The sequence below is a fragment of the Erinaceus europaeus genome, chromosome 12 (genome assembly GCF_950295315.1).
Source record: "Erinaceus europaeus chromosome 12, mEriEur2.1, whole genome shotgun sequence".
Classification (NCBI taxonomy): domain Eukaryota; kingdom Metazoa; phylum Chordata; class Mammalia; order Eulipotyphla; family Erinaceidae; genus Erinaceus; species Erinaceus europaeus.
The window spans coordinates 14,669,101-14,688,885 of record NC_080173.1 but is presented as its reverse complement, the minus strand read 5'-3'; the positions used below and the strand labels follow the sequence as shown (position 1 = coordinate 14,688,885).

The window sequence follows — 19,785 nt, the reverse complement described above, 5'->3', positions numbered from 1 at the left end:
GTCCCATATGTAAACTGGCAGGTGTCCAACTTCTTAATTACTTTCCTGCTTCTATCTAAAAAAGCTCTAAGTAGCAACCACTGCTGCATAATAATCAAAGCCTCTGTTTATGAAGGAGCCCCTCCAAACAACACATTGTTCTGCTTCTAGCACAACAAAAACATTTTTTTAAAAAGATAAAAGCTCTTAAACGTTCCAAGCTGAAGTTAAGCTTCACTTTTGCAAAAAAAAAAAAAAAAAAAAAACAGTCCAAATCAACAGTAACATAAGATGACATGCTTCTAGGACCTTAATAGGGGAACTACTATATTTAAATACTAACACTTATCATACCAGCACCCCACTAGAAAAAAAAAAACCTGGCTAAAAGCTCCCCTCCAAATCAATACATGAACTAAAATGTCCATTCCCCCTAAGCCCTTTTATTAGAATGCCAATGTCTTATTTGCAATAACATCAGTAGCTCTTTTCAGGACAGGCAGCTCTTATCTAAAGAAAGAATGTGGAGTTGGGGTTGAGAAGAATCTGGTCTATCCCTTCCTTCTACCACTGGTGAGTGGAGATGACGTCTCCTGGTGCTGCCTGTGCTGCTCTCCCGAGAGAGCAGCCCACTGCTTAGTGTTTCTACCCACTCCTCCGCCTTTACTCTCCACAGGGGCCGAGAGTCACTGGGCTGGTTCTCACAACAGTCTTTTCATAACTGTTTCTTTTTTTTTTTTCTATTTATTTATTCCCTTTTGTTGCCCTTGTTTTATTGTTGTAGTTATTATAGTTGTTACTGATGTTGTCATTGTTGGATAGGACAGAGAGAAATGGAGAGAGGAGGGGAAGACAGAGATGGGAGAGAAAGATAGACGCCTGCAGACCTGCTTCACCACTTGTGAAGTGACCTCCCTGCAGGTAGGAAGCCAGAGGCTCGAACTGGGATCCTTATGCCAGTCCTAGCCCTTCTCACTATGTGCACTTAACCTGGTGCGCTACTGCCCGACCCCCCCAAATTTTTTTATTAGTGATTTAATATTGATTTACAAAATTATACGACAATAGGGGTATAATTCCACACTGTTTCCACCACCAGATTCTGTGTCCCCATCCCTCTCCACTGGAAACTGCAGTAGTTCTGTCAAGGTCACAGATATGGGCTGACTTTATAACTATTTATATCAATAACTACACACACACATATTTTTTGGCCTATTTTTTCTACAGCCCTGCTTTCATTTCCTTTCTATGTCATACCTACACGTATTACTACTTCTGAGTGTCCCTTTTTCTCTCTTCTCTCTCTCAGAAGAGACAATTTGGCCCAAGATTTTATATTATTATTATTATTTATGGGAGAGAGAAAGAAACCAGAGTATTTCTCAGCTCTGGGATATCGTGGTACTGGGGACTGAACTGAGGGCCTCAGTCTTACAAGTCTAGTGTGCAACCACTGAACTATCTTATTAGCCCTCCTTTCTATAATTGAAATGATCACACAGGCCCCTTCCTCCTGAAACTCTTCAGAGGGCGCCCCTCAGGTCCTTTCCAGTCAGTGTAGGCCTTTCTTCTGAGCTGCTCTGTGTAGCCCATGTTTTCCCATAGGGTATCGCCCACAGGGTTTATTTAAAGTGAAGTGATAGCATCAACTGTTAATGGAAACACCCATCCTACTGCTAGAAAGTGTCCTTATTTAGATTTGGTAGCTCCCAATTAAAAAAAAAAAGGTTTTTTGGGGCTAGGTGGTGGCACACCTGGTAGAATGCACATTACAATGCTCAAGGACCCAGGTTCAAGTTCCCAGTCCCCACCTGCAGGAGGAAAGCTTCAAGAATGATGAAGCAGTGCTGCACGTGTGTCTCTGTCTCCCTCTCTACCTCCTCCTTCCTCTCTATTTCTGGCTGTCTCTATCCAATATTTAATATAAAGATAATAAAAATTAAAACATGTTTTTTTTCTAGACATATTTCACCTAGACACCAGCATTACTGAACCTTAAAAGTAACCAAGACAAAAATAAATAATAAAATAAAATAAAACAGCAACCAAGACAATACAGCTGCATGCTAGCACTGAAAACTTGGTTACCTTCGAGAATGTGACAAATTTAACTTCAGCACGCTCAAAACCAGACACTGCTGCACAACCACCAGGGCTGATGTGGTGGTGGCACGTGGCCCACGAGAAGTCACCTCAGTGAGAGCAGATGTGGAACCTGAAACTCCACAGGGCACGGAAGCAAAAATTAAATGGCTGTTCTCTGGGGGCCTGAGCACATTTCTTTAGTGCTATGTGGTAAAGCAAGATGTTGGGTACAGAGAAGGGTAATGCTCCCTACAAAAAGTTGTGCTCCCCAATTGGAACAGTGGCTAAGAGGAGAAAGGATCACCTAAAGTTAAAAACAAAAACCAGAAAAACAGAAAACAAAAAAACAAAAAATACAACTCTGGCACTGGGTTGATGGAATAGTTCATTTGGACAGTGCACTGCTTTACCATCCGTGTGACGACCCAGGTTTGAGTCTGGCCCCTAACACAATGAAGGAAGCTTTGGTGCAGTAACCACTTTTACTCTGTCCCTCTCTGACTCTATAGAAAAAGAAAAAAAAAATCTGGCATTAGTTATGACTATTGTTAGGTCATTGTGGATCAAATTGCACCTGATGTTCAATGACTTTCCTCCTGGAAATAAACTTATTAAAACTTAAAAACATTGTGGCACACTGCCTTCCCTAGAAAGTGAATCTATTTATACACGACACATTCCTACCTGAGTGAGAGCTGCCCTGCCCCACACTCTCACTAGGCCAGTGGAGGGTTCTGGAATCTCACTGTGAAGACTAAACAAGTTAACTATTTGTACTGTTATCCCTAAATTGGATTTAAAAAAGCTTAGCATTTGATAAGTAAAAAGTGGCATATCACTGTTGTTTTCATTCCTATTCATTTTTTCCCTGATTACAAATAGTTTTGTTTTTTAATGTTTATAACAATTCATTTCCAGTAGTCTTATGATTTACCTGTCCACATTCTTTGCCCATTTTTTCTATTGAACTGAATCCCCCCCCTTTTTTTTGAATGAATGAAGCCATGTAGAAATGCTTGGCATTCCTTTCAGATTTCACTTATGATATTCAAAAAATATTTATTTTATTTTTCTATTTTTATGCCAGCGCACTGTTCAGCTCTGGTTTATGTGGGGCAGGGGACTGAACCTGGGACTTTAGAGCCTCAGGCATGAGTGTCTCTTTGCATAACTATCATGCTATCTCCCTTGCCCAAGATTTATTTTATTTACTGCATATGAGACAGAGGACTTCACATGAGTCAGAGAAAGCAATAAGCAGAGTGCTACTGGAACACGGAGCACCAGGGACTGAACTAAGAACCTCAGACCCACAAGCCCAACAATATTCTACTAAATGAATTCTCTTCCCTGTCGGATACTTATGGCCTTGTATAAATATCTGTAATTTCTTTCCTTTTTTGTGTGTGGCAAAGCAGTTTTACACATACATGATTTCACTGCTCCTGGGCCACTTTTCATTAAGAAAGCTAAGGAGAGACAGAGAGAGAGGAGAGACATGGCAGCACTGGACCTTCTCTTGGTGCTATGGCATTCTCATGTGGTGCCAGGGCTTGAATCTGGGCCATACACCTGCCAAGGTAGATGTCACACTCAGTGTGCTATCTCTTCAGTCCCCTCCGCAATATTTCTTTAAATTATTATCTTTATTTACTTATTGTATAAAGACAGCCAGAAATTTGACAAGGGGCTGATAGAGAGGTAGACAGAGAGACACCTGCAGCCCTGCTTCACCACTTATGAAGCTTTCCCCCTGCAGGTGGGGCCTGGGGGCTCAGACCCAGGTCCTGTGCACTGTAACACGTGCGCTCAACCAGGCGCCACCACCCGGCCATCCCTCCCCAATTTTTAATTGCAAAAGTGTTTACATACTTTTATACTTGATTTTGTCAAGTTTTCTTTTCATGGCTTCAGAGAAATTTTATCCTCAAATCTGAAAAGCATTCGTTATTTCCCTCCCTCTCTTCCTCTTTCCTTCCTTTTTTTCTCCTTCCCTCCTTCCTTCCTTCGCTTCCTTCCAGCCATCCATAGAGATCAAGAAAGCAGAGAGTGAAAGAGGTCACAGATCTGAAGTTTTCTTCAAGGCTGTGGGAGCTGGGCTTGAACCTAGGTCACGCACATGGCCGAACAACACATTAGCCAAGTGAGCTATTTTGTTGACCCTTGGGAAATATTCCATGCCATTTCTGTAGTTCCCTTATTTGTTTAGTATATGATTTTGTAGTCCTTTATTGATTTGAACCAGTTTTTTTCCTCAGTGATTTTAAGACCACACTCACACTGACCTAAATATCCATATATACACGTGTTCTCATCTCTCTATTGTATTTCATCAACCTCTATTGATTTCTGCCCCAGCAACACATCTTTTAATTACTAGAGAAACATAGTTCCATTTCCTAAGCTCATTATTCTTTGTCAAAAATGGCCTGGATATTTTATTTATGTATTTTTTCTTCTATGTGAAATTTTTGTTGTTGTTGTTGTGTTTTCTTTTTCCCCCAGAGCATCGCTCAACTCTGACTTATGCTGGTGGTGGGGTTTGAACTTGGGTCCTGGGAGCCTCAGTCATGAGAGTCTGTTTACATAACCATTATGCCATCTCCCCCAACCCATAAAGTTTACAAATTAGTTTAATAAGTTCCAAATGCAATTTGTTGGAACATCTTTGAAAAGGAACTTAATTGGATTTGATCATCATAGTGCGTTTGTATGCGAGTTATGTCTATTTACTTATTTGCTTACTGGTTAGAGACAGAGAGAAATCAAGAGGGAAAAGGGAGATGGGGAGAGAGACACAAACCTGCAGTACTTCCTTACCATTTGTAAGGCTTCCTCCCCTACAGGTGAGGATGGGGAGCTTGAATACTGTCACTTATTAAACTAGTAGTTGAGAGTTGGGTGGTAGCTCAGTGAGTTAAGCGTATGTGACGCAAAGCTCAAGGACCAGCGTAAGGATCCTGGTTTGAGCCCCCAGCTCCCCACCTGCAGGGGAGCCGCTTCACAGGCAGTGAAACAAGTCTGTAGGTGCCTATCTTTCTCTCCCCCACCCTCTCCATTTCTCTCTGTCCATCCAACAATAACAACTACAACAACAAAAACAAAACAAAAACAAAAAAACCCAAACTAGTAGTCAATCTCTCTAGCTCTCTCTGTCTCCCAGCCACAAGTCACCTTCATTATCAAGAGGGCCTTATCATTGCAGACCTTTGTGTGGGCTGTTCTCTCAATCTGCCTTGCATCGCTAATCCAAAACTCAGCTCATGTCACCTCTTTTGAAGAGACGTCCTCAGCATCCTCCCATCCTCAGCCACCCTAGAGTCCATCACACTCTACACTTGCTTCTATCAAAACACCAATATATTATCTACTCACTGGTCATCCCAGCACTCACAGCATCTGCTATTCGCTAGGCACTGAGTACATGCTTTGCTCAGTGAATGAACGGATGAAAGCAAGCTTGAAGAAACAAATTCTGAAAGTTTAATATTCACCTCTTTCTTAGAGATTTCAAGGCCAGCATGGTACTGCTTTCTGACTATTCTTTTGGAGTAACAAAAGGAAAAAGAATGGGAAAAGTATTCAGGTAGCATTCTGATTTCTCTAAGTAATGGCAAAACCTGGGATTGCACTTTTTCTGTGTGAGCAGGCTTGGCAGATTAATGTAAGTCACAAGGTGAATCAGAACAAAACACTGTAGGAATCAGACAGTTCTACTGACTCACATTGTTTCAGGAAGTACAAGGTGTATAGATAATTGTCAGGCGAGGGTCCTCTCTATATTTTACTTGTCTCACACATAAAAATATATGAAGTTTATACTTACAAAGCTAGAAAAACTGTAAAGCCAGTTTCTCATTCTTTTAAAAACTTGCCCATTTCTACACAGATGCCATTTTATCTGTAACCTCTCTGCTTACTGCAGTGGAAATAAAGTTTTCTCTTACTACAGGAAGGACTGTAACACTCCTTCTACGTGAAGGAGGCAGGCAAACATTAGATATGGGGAATGGCATCACATTTAGATATGGGGAAACCAGGATGCTCACACATTTCAGCAGGTCTGCACTATGCAACTTTTGAGAGCTACAACTATAGTGACTCCAGTTCTTACCAGTTCTTTCCAGGAATATTTCACCTTCTTTAATCTTTACTAAGCACACTCAAAGGGGAAAGAAGTTCACACACTGATGATACATTTGAAAAAGACACAAAAATGAAATGTGCTGGGTTGAAATAACTTCTAATTTCACTGGGATTGGTCTATATTAAATTTTTTTCCTCTCAATTCGGGGGGGGGGATGTATACAAACACACAGAGTACCAGCTCTGGCACATATAGCACTGAGGATTAATCCTGGGGCTGGATCCTGCAAGTCCAGTGCTTTATCTGTTAAGCCACCTCCGGGCAGCAGTTATAGTTTCTTTCTTTTTTTTAAAATTAATTATTTATTTATTTTCCCTTTTGTTGCCCTTTTTTATTGTTGTTGTAGTTATTGATGTTATTGTTGTTGGATAGGACAGAGAGAAATGGAGAGAGGAGGGGAAGACAGAGGGGGGGAAAGAAAGACAGACACCTGCAGACCTGCTTCACTGCCCGTGAAGCAACCCCCCTGCAGGTGGGGAGCTGGGGGCTTGAACCGGGATCCTTACACCGGTCCTTGCGCTTTGCGCCAGGTGCACTTAACCCGCTGCACTACCACCCGACTCCCTGCAGTCATACTTTCGAAGTACATATAGCACTGACAGAGGGATGGAATCAACAGTGAAACTCTAGTTTTCTTTTTAATGAAGAAGAGACTATAGGAGTGATATCTATGTATTACATTGAGTGAAGTTATAAGTTTCACTTCAAGTAGTATCTAAAAAATGGCGGGGAAGCAATTACAGAAGCCAGACCTTCTACCTTCTGCAACCCTCAACGACCCTGGGTCCATGCTCCCAGAGGGCTATAGAATGGGAAAGCTATCATGGGAGGGGGTGGGTTATGGGGATTGGGTGGTGGGAATTGTGTGGAGTTGTACCCCTCCTACCTTATGTTTTTGTTCATTAATCCTTTCTTAAATAAAAAATTTAAAAAAAAATGGCAATGCAGCAACCCCCCCAAACCTGAATACAGTAACAGAATTTCATCTGAATATGAATTCACTAAAGATCCTGCAGTATAAAAAAGTCAATTTTTGAAACTGACCCATGACAAGACTCTATATTTAAAAAAATCTTATCTTCAAAATCTTCTAAGATAGAATGTCATTTTAATTAATTAATTGATTAATTAACTAATTAATTAGTTAATTTTACCAGAGCACTGTTCAGCTCTGACTTATGGTGATACATGGAACTAAACCTGGGACTCTGGAGCCTCAGGTATGAGAGTCTCTTTGCATAACTATATGCTATCTACCCCTGTGGAATGTCCTCATTTTAGAGATGTGGCACGTAAAGTAGAGAGGCTGAGGTCAAATGTAAAGCAGGAGGTGCGGTTTTGGAAGTGGAATCAGGTTTGCAGCTCCGCGAGCTTTTTCTTGACTACTCTGCTAGACTCCACCAGCCTTCCGTGCAATCCCTGTGTCAGTCTGAACACTGACAATGTCTTTCACTGGGAAAGATCAAAGACATTCTTTGGAAGTGTCTGCATAAAAAATTAGGAAGGGTGGGGACCTCAGAGGTTAGAGGTTATGCGAGGTCAAATTTTGCATTTTGGATGAGAAACGAAGTAATACAATAGGGTGTAGAGACTCTTTCTAAAGACCGAGTTGTTAGCAACGTCGCTGACACCATGTTCCACGAGTGTGAGGCTGTTCGGTGCAGGCTTAGTATCTTACAGCTTTAAGAGGAGCAATGAAGACAGAGTCTCAGGACCTTATGGAGGAAGCTTGGCCTAATCTGGAGGGAGAGAAAGGGCCAGTAAAGTGCATGGCTGGGATAGACAGGGTAGCCAAGAGAACTACCCAATCAGAAAAGAAGCTGGGAAAGGAGGAGAAGGGAAAATGCTGATCAGATGGCTGTGAAGGCTCTGACAGGCAGAGAACTGAAACTCTTGTTTGCCAGGCCAGGAAATCAGGAGAGGCTGCCGAATCAACAAAAGGTGACAACTTAGACTCACATGACTACAGTATCAGAGACTACTGAGGGAGAGATTAAATTGGTATAAAATGAAGTCCTTTGGGAGTCAGAACTCAGTTGTTTATTTTGTTGAGATTATATAGATTAGTTTAATCTGCTGAGGTTTTCTCATCTCTCCCTCCCCCCCTCCTTTTCTCCCCTCCTCCCTCCCTCCCATCCTTCCTTCCTTCCTTCCCCTCTTTTTCTTTCTTTTTTGCTTAACCAGAGCACTGCTCAGCTCCAGTTTATAGTGTTGCTGGGGACTAAATCTGGGACCTCAGAGCCTCAGGCAAGAAATTTACATAACCAATTACGCCGTTTCACTAGCCTGCTGAGATGTATATAAAAATGGTAAGCCTATATATCTTTTAAAAGTATACTGAATGAGGGAGGATTTTCTGGAGAAGGATATTATATTTACAGAGATAAGAATATTATTTTCATGCCATTTTTAAAAAATACTTTTAAAAATATTTATTTATTTATTCCCATTTGTTGCCCTTGTTTTTTTATTGTTGTAGTCATTGTTGGATAGGACAGAGAGAAATGGAGACAGGAGGAAAAGACAGAGAGGGGGAGAGAGAGAGACACCTGCAGACCTGCTTCACTGCTTGTGAAGCAACTCCCCTAGAGGTGGGGAGCTGGGGGCTTGAACTGGGATCTTTATTCTGGTCCTTGCGCTTTGTGCCATGTGCACTTAACCTGCTGCACTACTGCCCGACTCCCTCATGCTGAAGTTTTATAGAATCAACTCCTTGATTATTTTCTATTTATCTTGTACCAATACTATTGGAGAACACAAATACAGTTATTGCCAGATAATCATAACAGTTGAGATAAGTCCAGAAAAAAGCAGGGCTATCACATTTCTTTGTGTAAATAAGCACCTTAAATTAATTACTACGCTAAGTTGTTTGAGTCTGATTATAAAATCTCTTACTCTGTTAAAGTTGCTCTGAGGGAGTTATTTGGGGATATATTTGTTCACTACTTCTTCTTTTTTTTTTTTTAATCACTGACCTACATCTAATCTACCAGGAATTTGGAAGATGAAAGCCGAGACTATCTGAAGAGACATGATAAAGTTGTTTAAAATTATTTGCTCTGAATCTATCACAAAGCCACAGTTTTGAGAATTACTATTATACAAATGTTTAGGTCATGTTAGAATTATTCTCCCTGTTAAAAGGCAGCACAGGAAAGTAAAATATTAATATAACTTCTGACATGTTTCTTTTAAATTCTAATCTAATACCAGAAGCCTCCATGGTTCTCTAGTTACAAGCATGTATTTCACTATCATCAGCATGTCATTTCCATACTAGAAACAGTGCCAACTGCTAGCTAGATTCTTTGACAGAGAAACATGACAACTAAATATTTACACTATCTCTAAAACTTTAAGAAAAATTTTAAGTATAAAATCCACAAGGTCAAGAACATGGTAGGAGAGTATGTCAACATTCTGGAAACTTGGAAGCAAAGGAACCTTGGGAGCCAAGAGAAAGCTACTGTTTTAACTTAGGCAAGGACGCCAACAAGAAGCAGGTGGGCCAGAAACCTGAACTTAGCACGGGAGGTACTAGATTTGCACCAAGTGTTTGAATACATTAGTTAGAAATACTCCCCATCAAACACTTCCTTGCAAAGGTGTATGTGTACACAAACTGAGGCTTTTTTTTTCTTCTTTTAGTTCCAATGCCTTGATTTCTTTTTTTTTTTTTTAAATATTTATTTATTTCCTTTTTGTTGCCCTTGTTTTTACTGTTGTTGCAGTCACTGTTGTTGATGTCATCATTGTTGGATAGGACAGAGAGAAATGGAGAGAGATGGGGAAGACAGAGAGGGGGGAGAGAAAGACAGACACCTGCAGACCTGCTTCACCGCCTGTGAAGGGACTCCCCTGCAGGTGGGGAGCCAGGGGCTCGAACCAGGATACTTACACTGGTCCTTGCGCTTTGCGCCACATGCGCTTTATAATGCCTTGACTTCTTTGTACTGTTATATAGATCTTTAGTCCCTGATGAGAAACCAACTTAGCTGCCTGAAAATATATGCCAAGTAATATAAATAAGTAGGGAGAAACAGCATTAAAATTTAAAATGCAACTGAAATCTACCCATCTATTTGTAATACATGTAGGTAGCAAATATGGACCCAAAACCATGAGCTGGCAAGCAAGCTGAAAAGAACACATCAGTCCTCAGATGCAAAGAACACCCATTCAGTGTGGCTTTACCTGGTTGGAGCTTACTGGGATGCTGCTGTGCTCCAGCTCCAGCTCCAGCTCCAGCTCCGGGGAGGGGAGGGGGGCTCACCCCTGTGGACCCAGCTCCCTGGGTAGGGCTCACACTGGTCAGAGTCCCGGTAGGCAATGGCTGACCTCTCTTTAATAGCTGCTTCTGTTCTTGCTGGCGGAAGCGTGGAGGCACCTCACGAGGCAGGTAACGGGATGCAGCTGGCTGCTGGCCACTGGCAGGTGTGCGTTTGCCATTGCTGCTACTGGAGAGAGTGCTGGTGGAAGTACTGGTACTGGTACTGGCAGGTTGGGGCTGGCTGGAACAGGTCTTTGTAGGTTCTGGCACTGTAAAGGACAAAAAAACCCCAACAAACTCTAAGGTTTTTTTGTTTGTTTGTTTGTTTCTCCCCCGTGATCTTCCATCGATGCAATTCCAGTGCTCCTAGATTTATCTGTTTAATTAATTAATTTATTTTGACCAGTGCAGTGCTCAGCTCTGGTTTATGGTGGTGTTGGGCACTGAACCAGAGACCTCAGAGCCTCAGGCTTTATGTATTGCACCAAAGTAAAAGACTCTGGGGTAGGGTTCAGGTCCTGAAACATGGCAGAGGAGGAGCTAGCAGTTGTACTGTTGTGTGGAAATGATATGCAATTTATTATTGTATTCTACTGTTGACTGTAAACCATTAATCCCCCAATAAAGAAATTAAAAAAAAAGTCTTTTGCATAACCATTATGTCCTCCCCAGCCCCTAACAGACTTTTTTTTTTTTCCTTTCAACTTCACTCAGAAAGGTAGAGAGAGGGAGGGAGGGAGACAGAGACAGAGATAGGGGTAGGGTGGTGGTATATCTGCTTGAATGCACATGTTATAATGTGCAAGGACCAGGGTTCAAGTCCCTACTCCCCAGCTGCAGGGAGGAAGCTGTCTCTATGCAATAAATAAGGATAATAAAAACTTTAAAGCATGCACACACACACACACACACACACACACACACACTAGACATCACAGCACTGCTGCCCCACTGCTCATGGAGATTCACTCTGTGCTTTGTGCTCTTATGTAGGACTAGGGCTCTGCACACAGCGAAGTATGAGCTATACTCATCAGCTATCTCCTGGTTGCCCAGAACTTCTAGTAATGCCTCTTTGAAACCAACCCAGGCCAAAGAAATATAACAAAGATTGAGGGTAGAAAGGACAAGTTGGTCTTTTAGAAGTAGAACCAAGGGGCCGGGTGGTGGCGCACCTGATTGAGCGTACATGTTACAATGTGCAAGGACCCAGGTTCGATCCCCTGGTCCCCACCTGCAGGTGGAAAGCTTCACAAGTGGTGAAGCAGGGCTGCAGGTGTCTCTCTCCCTCTCTGTTACCGTTCCCTTTCGATTTATACCTGTCTCTATCCAATAAATAAATAAAGATAATTAAAAAAAAAAAGAAGTAGAACTAAAGCCTACAGTGCTGGGGCTAAGTATCAGTTCTCCTATACATCAATTCTAACCTTGAGTGACAGCTCTTGGACCAGTTTCCTCATGTATAAAACAAGGTGATTTAAGGTCTTTCCCTGGTTTACTTTGTTCTATGTCTTTCCTCTAATTAGGAGAATCACCTTCCTCACAATTAATGAATGAAATAGTAAAATGCTATTGACAAAAAGGGACTATGTTCAGTGTAGAGATTACTAGACTACTCTCTTTGAAACTCCTGTGCTTTAATATATCACAGCAGTGACTTACAATTAAGACAGAATTTACTCTTGACTGTCAGCAGACAATGGATGAATTGCCTCCCTCCCTCCTTACTGTTTCCTTCAGGGATTCTTTTTTTTATTTAAGAAAGGAGACATTAACAAAACCACAGAATAAGAGGGGTACAGTTCCGCACAATTCCCATAACCCAATCTCCATATCCCATCCCCTCCCCTGATAGCCTTCCTATTCTCTATCTCTCTGGGAGTATGGATCCAGGGTCGTTGTGGGTTGCGGAGGGTGGAAGGTCTGGCTTCTGTCATTGCTTCCCCGATGAACATGGGCATTCTTATTTTCTCCACTGGCCTGCTAGCCACAATAAGACTTCAAGTGTTGGGCTCATTCCTCTGTCCTAGAGTCTCCGGAGAGGTTATCCAGTTTGATAAATTTTACCATCACCTCTGTGTTACTATCACAGAACTCAGACCCTGACCCCACTACTCTCCCATAGCTCTAATCTGGCCTCCCCTTTCCAGTTGCCTACTGGGACAGTGCTCCATGGAAGGTGTCAGCCTTCACACTGAGTGAATTCAAAGGTCAAACAAGAATTCCTTGGGTCTGAGCCCAGAACAGTGCTGACTGCTGTAGGAAAATATTGAAGCATGAGATAAGGTTTCTCACTTAAGTGAGCCAACAATCAATCACGGAAGCAGGAATTACAGAAGGATACAGAAGCATGTGGAACTGGCTGGAAGGCAGTCACTTAGAGAGGAAAGATGATCATGCAGTGCCCAATATGGCAGCCATTAGCCGCATGCAGCTAACTGAGAAGCTGACATCTGAATTGACATGTGCTGGAAATATAAAAAAAACACCAGAATTCAAAGAATTAGTGTAAAAGAAAAGAATATGGACTACCTCACTAATAATTTTTTTATCCTGACTTCATGCTGAAATAACATCTGGGATATGTCAAATTAAAATATTTTAATAGATATTTCACTTGTTTCTCGCTTTAAAATGTTGCTACCAGCAATATCTAAAAATACCTATGTGGTTCACATTTGTGGCCTGAATAATATTTCTACTAAATAGCACTGGTCTAGATATGGTATTGTCTTCTTGAAAAAAATAAGCTTGGCCATGTTCCTTGAAATACATTTCAGTTTAAACGTGTGTTTTTATAAAGGCTGAATTTGAAACAGAGACTAAAAGCATCACTATTGGAGATCAGAAGCCTTCTCAAATGGGAGCTGTACCTTTCTAACTGCACATCATCTCTCACAAACAGAGTGTCACCAGGTTTTAGTTAAATTCACAAGCGATCAGGGGCCCCAGGTACAAAGAAAGTGCTGTGCCCTGTTAACAGACACCTTTGCTGACATGAGGTGGTGGTGTTCTCATGGTAATATTTCTTGTTGCCTAAACTGCTACTGCAGTGGCTGGTGCTCACAGGAGGTGTTACCTGGGGTCCTAAGGGAGAGGGAAGGGAAGCCTCACTGAGCAGGGTAACAAGAAGAAACCAGGAACCTGGGCATGGTGTGCTGTGTCTCTTTCAGGAGGCAGCATTTTTCATCTCTGAAACTAGCAATCAACTAATATAATGCTAACTGAGGAAAGATATCAAAATTTGGATCTATTCTTAGAGGTAAGTCAAACAGCCAGTTTCTGACAAGCTTGTCGGTCAATCCCAAAGAATGAGGGGTTTAAAGCAACTTGATTGACATTTCTCTTCTTCAACGGGCCAGCATTTAAGGTCAAGCTTCAATAGTAAAGGCCCTACACACCACTATTTTCACACTGTAAGAACACAGGAAGACCATGAGGATTTCTGCTTGGTTTTTTATTTGTGAGTGATGAATAAACCATACGCTCTACTTAGAAAAAAAAATTAAGATGACAACCAAGTTTCATATTCCTAATAATAATAAAAAGAATTCCAGTAAGTTGAAAAATTTGGTTACTCTCCTTTAAATTTTTTACTTCCCCCCCTTTTTATTTAAATGAGGGTGACACCTGCTGGTGAAAAGGGAGATGTTAAAACATTAATAAAGCAAGTCTTGGGTCAGTAAAACAGCTCACTTGGAGAGTGTGCTGCTTTGCCATGTGCGCAACCCAGGTTTGAGCCTGGCCTCCACCACAGTCAAATTCACTGGTACAGTGAGGAGGAGGAGGAAGCTACAGACATCTGTATGAATCAGAACTATTTTTCAAGTATATTTGCACACTTCTGCCCATGTGCTTATGTGTATCCATGAGTCACTTATTTATTTATTTTTTTGCCTCCAGGGTTATCACTGGGGCTTGGTGCCAGCACTATGGCTACGAGGCCACTGCTCTTGGCGACCATGTTTTCTATTTTATTGGCTAGGTCAGAGAGAAATTGAAAGGGGATGGGGAGATAAAGAGGGAGAGAGATAGATACCTGCAGGCCTGCTTCCCAGTTTGCTACTGTCCCTGCTGCAGGGGAGTAATGCTGTAGGCTATTTCCCTCCCCCACACCCCAACCCCACCCCTCTGCCTCTAGCTGAAAAAGTCAACTCACAGCAGTGAAGTCCCAGAAACAGAAACAAACAAAACAAAACAAACAACAGAAATCCAAGTCTTTAAAAAGAAAAAGAAGTAATTTTCTGCCTTCGGCTGAAATTTTCAGATGACAATATCACAATAGGGCCCAAGAGTTTATAAATTCCCTCTATTACTTTTCCAAAACAGCCAGCTGCAGCTAGGGCAGGAAGTCCCAAGTTGCTTGCAGGGCTTCTTTTCAAATGTTCACACTTGACCTGCCATGTCCGAGAGCATCCCTTCACCCAGCCAGCCACCATCACCCATGGTCACTAGCCTTTTTTCTAAATATTTATTTAGTTATTCCCTTTGTTGCCCTTTTTTTTTTTTTATTGTAGTAGTCATTGATGTCGTTGTTGGATAGGACAGAGAGAAATGGAGAGAGGAGGGGAAGACAGAGGGGGAAAGAAAGACAGACACCAGCAGACCTGCTTCACCGCCTGTGAAGTGACTCCCCTGCAGGTGGGGAGCCGGGGCCTTGAACGCTGGTCCTTGCGCTTTGCACCACCTGCACTTAACCCGCTGTGCTACCGCCCAACTCCCACTAGCCTTCTTTCTGCCTTCCTAGCTAGTGGTTCTTTCCACTCCCATGAAATGTGTCAGTCTCTTTACCTACCCTTACATATTTGGAAGCATTTATTTTTTTAAGAGTTTATTTATTTTATGAGAAAGATAGGAGGAGAAAGAACCAGGCATCATTCTGGCACATGTGCTGCCGGGGATCGAAACAGGACCTCATGCTTGAGAGTCCAAAGCTTTTTCACTGCGTCACCTCCCAGGCCACACATTTATTTATTTTTATAGATAGACTTATTTATCTGTTTATTTGTGTGTGGGTGAGGAGACCAGAGAGAGACAAAGAACCCGAGACAAGAGAGAGAGAGACTAAAAATCAGAGATACACACACACACACACACACACACACACACACACACACAGCACACCAGAGTATCAGTTGGGCACATACAAGAATTAATAGAGAGGGGCATGAACTGCCCAGTGCACTGAGACATTTCTATTATATTTAACTACCCAAGTCATACTTCCAAGACAGTCTTTTCTTACAAACATTATTTAGAAATACTTCAGTATAAGAAGGATAAAGACCAAATCCACAAACCCCCATGTTTCCACTTTCTAGTTGAAAAGAAAATGTAGCCAATCCCTCTCTCTCTTCTCTGGTGTAACACCCCAGCTCTTCCCCAAGGCACTAACCACCACATGCAATCTAGCGCTGATCCTTCCTACGCAGATGCAGTACAGTGGCTACCAGGACAGGCTTGGGCTTTAAACCTCTGCCATTTAGGGATCTCACGACCTGGGTCAGTTACCTTGCCTCTGTCCCTCATTTGTATTATTTGTAAAATATGGGCACGTGGGGAATGTAATGTGGATAGAGTTCCTTGAGGAGTGAATACTAACACGAGTGAAGAATAGTGTCTGCCCACAGTAAGTGTACCATAAGTGCTTTTGGTTAAAGAAAAAAATAATTCAAAATTTAAATGTTAAGGATAGACGGGACCACGAGATGGGGACAGGGACCACTGCAGTAAAATTCTATAGTGGGGAAAAGATTGGGTTCCACTCAGAACAAGTATAGGCACTATCAAGTTTATAGCTAAGGAAAAAGTAGGGGCAACAGATGAACAATCATTAAGTGGGAACATCATGGGAGTTCTGGTTAAACTGACCCAACAGGATTGTCACTGAAGGCAGGTCAGTGCTCAGACATCATATCTATTGAATCTAGTCCACTCAGCGAAGTGATCAGATCCAGGGTCAGGGTCAGGGTTCTGGTTGAACCAACTCAGCAGGTTTGGTGCTAAAACTGGCTTCTATAAGAAAGTGTTAGATGGGCTTAGGGAAGGTCCAGCAAAGTTTTGAATATGCAAAGAATTGTTTTAAATTTCTTTATTGGGGGATTAATATCTTATAGTCGCCAGTAAACACAATAGTTTATACATGCATAACATTTCCCAGTTTTCCACATAACAGTGGAAACAACCCCCACTAGGTCCTCGGCCATCATGTATGCTAAGAATTTTTAAAAATTTATTTATTTTCCCTTTTGTTGCCCTTGTTGTTTTTTTACTGTTGTAGTTATTGTTATTGATGTCGTCATTGTTGGATAGGACAGAGAGAAATGGAGAAAGGAGGGGAAGACAGAGAGGGGGAGAGAAAGACAGACACCTGCAGACCTGCTTCACTGCCGGTGAAGTGACTTGGGGTCCCAGTTCCCAGTCACTGTCTTGGTGGCAGTAAAGGAGATTACTGCCAGCAGCTTCCTGCAGCAGTGACAACTGCTCTTCAAGTTTTGCACTACTAGGAGGACAGGCCTCTCGATTCTCCTAGGGAGCAGCTCTAGAGGAGTCTTGGGGAAATCATTCTGGGTGCTCATTCTAGAATACATTCCCCTCTCTCTGGCCTTGAAATGATAAAGCACAGAACTTATTTTGAAATAATTTTGTAGGCACCTAATTCCCTGTACCAACTTATTTCTAACAGTAGTTTTAACCAAACTGGTTAGGAGCACAGGCTTTTTTTTTTAAAAAAAAAAAATACATTCAAATCTTTCCTCCACTTTGACATTATCATAGTATATGATATGAGCTAGATATTCAACAATTGTTCCCTTCAAAGGCACATACTATATAACTGGATGTACTTATATGTATCCTCAATCAGAATCTCATAGTTCATCATAACTATAAGCAAGCATGTGATGTGTGTGTGTCTGTGTGTATATGTACACACATATTCATATGATGTGTGTATGTGTGTGTATATGTACACACATATTCATATGATGTGTGTGTGTCTGTGTGTATATGTACACACATATTCATATGATGTGTGTGTGTCTGTGTGTATATGTACACACATATTCATATGATGTGTGTGTCTGTGTGTATATGTACACACATATTCATATGATGTGTGTGTGTCTGTGTGTATATGTACACACATATTCATATGATGTGTGTGTGTCTGTGTGTATATGTACACACATATTCATATGATGTGTGTGTGTCTGTGTGTATATGTACACACATATTCATATGATGTGTGTGTGTCTGTGTGTATATGTACACACATATTCATATGTGTGTGTGTGTCTGTGTGTATATGTACACACATATTCATATGATGTGTGTGTGTGTGTATATGTACACACATATTTTCCCCTTGCCGGGTTATCACAGGGGCTTGTGACTTCCATTCTTATATGCCCCCAGTCCCAGCAGCCTTTCTTCCTCTCTTCCTTTTTTACTTTCCCAGCAGCCAATCTTACTTTCTTTTTTTTTTCTTTCTTTCTCTCATAAAAGGTGAGATACAGAAAGAGAAAGGGAGGAAGAGGAGAGAGGGAGAGGAGCGACACCTGCCACTACTCATGAAGCTTTCCTTCTGCAGGTGGAGACTGGGGGCTTGAACTCAGGTCTTTTATTTTATTAGTGACTTAATAATGATTTACAAAATTACATGTCAACAGGGGTATAATTCCATATCGTTCTCACCACCAGAGTTCCGAGTCCCCAATCCCAAGCCACAGCAGTTCTCCTAATGTTGCAGACATGGGTTAACTGTCAACTCTACAACTATCTGTCTACATTTATACATAATTGCCCCATTTTTTCTTCCAGGTCCAGTCCTCTCTTCCCTTTCAAGTCCCACATACCCCTATCACTACATCCAGAAGTCCTTCTCTTATTCCTCCTCTCTCCAGGTCCTGATGGAGCTGGATGAACCCAGGTCTCTGTACATGGTAACGTGTGTGCTCTACAAATAATGCCTCCAGCAATCCCCCATTGGTATATTTTAGAAATAACTTTTTATAAGTAAATGCTAACCTAGAGTGACATTTAAAACCACACATCCTAATTCTGAAGCATATGCATCTTAGTACTGGTGCATACACTTAATAGTTGCTTCATGCACCATTTCCAACAACAGGATGCTATTAAACCAGTATGTCCTGTACTTGATGGAATCTCAGAACTTAAGAAATAAAAGTTTTTGTGTAATAAAGCATAGAATTTCCATAAACACACAGCACACAATAGCATGAGAATATTTAAAATATCATGCATATCTAATAATATATAATCAAAAGATTCAGCTACATTAAAATTTTAAATCTATTCAAATATATGATGTTTGTAAATGTATTCACTTGGATAAAATAATCAGTGATTCCTAGGAAAATTTCCATTCTTATAGTTTCTTTGCAATCTCTACAGCAAACAGTGTAATGAGAAGTTCCCTGAGAACAATGAGATGCACGATGAGACAGCTATGAGCAATGAGGTCCATCTGTTGGGTTTATCAGCAGTCCCGGTGGGCACAAAGCAGTCGCCTTCTGTTTGTTCTGCTGACAGCTTCTGGCTGATCTGTCACCATGGCAACTTTTGGAGCCCAACTCAAAATAAACACAAACTCATTAACTACTAACTACATTAACTTAGTGTCTGCTACTAATGACAAGTGCTGTTCAGAGATATTTTCTATTCTAACGTATTATGGTTACCTCCCTAATAGGCCACTGCATTAAATTAAAAACTACTTCTAATAGACTAGTGTTAAAATGAAATTATTTTAATGACTGCTAACAATACACATCGTCTCACTAAAGATGACTCTGTTTTGGCTCTAGGATTCTTCTACTCTAAGGAAATGTACTATTTGTCACACAGACAGGTATCTGAAAGTTAAGCAATATTAAACTGAGCTATATTAAAATAGGAAAACTTCATAATATATGTTAAAGCCGAATAATCAATACAATTCTATTAGATATTGGATTTTCTATGATCCTTTCAATATACAGTGCCAACTGAGTGAATCCTCAGTAAGACCACATACTGGGTAGACATAGTGGCTGAAGGAAGCTCACCAGGCACACATGGCTTCTGACTTCCTTTAGGCTTATCCTGGCTATGTCTCTTTTCAAACCAAATTCAAAACAAACAGCAAAACTTAAGTTATACGAAATACTGAAAATCTGTTTAATGAAATTATGCCTGAATGTATTCTCCTGCAACATGTGAAATTGTATGTATATATTTTCTTCAGTAAACTGTAGAATAGCAAGTCTCTGGGTGTTTTTCCTACAACCTGCCA

The 19,785-nt window shown here is 41.2% G+C and overlaps 1 protein-coding gene across 6 annotated transcripts in view; it reads right to left on the bottom strand.

The window, feature by feature from the left end:
* Positions 1-19,785, bottom strand: part of TNRC6C (trinucleotide repeat containing adaptor 6C) — a 135,930-nt gene that overhangs the window by 57,408 nt on the left and 58,737 nt on the right. For 5 of the 6 annotated variants that reach the window (XM_060202828.1, XM_060202829.1, XM_060202826.1 and 2 more), the window contains one exon: positions 10,412-10,756. In XM_060202828.1, coding sequence (XP_060058811.1) covers positions 10,412-10,756 — 345 coding nt within the window. The remainder of the gene's footprint in view (positions 1-10,411; positions 10,757-19,785) is intronic. The other variant, XM_060202830.1, reaches the window with a different exon arrangement.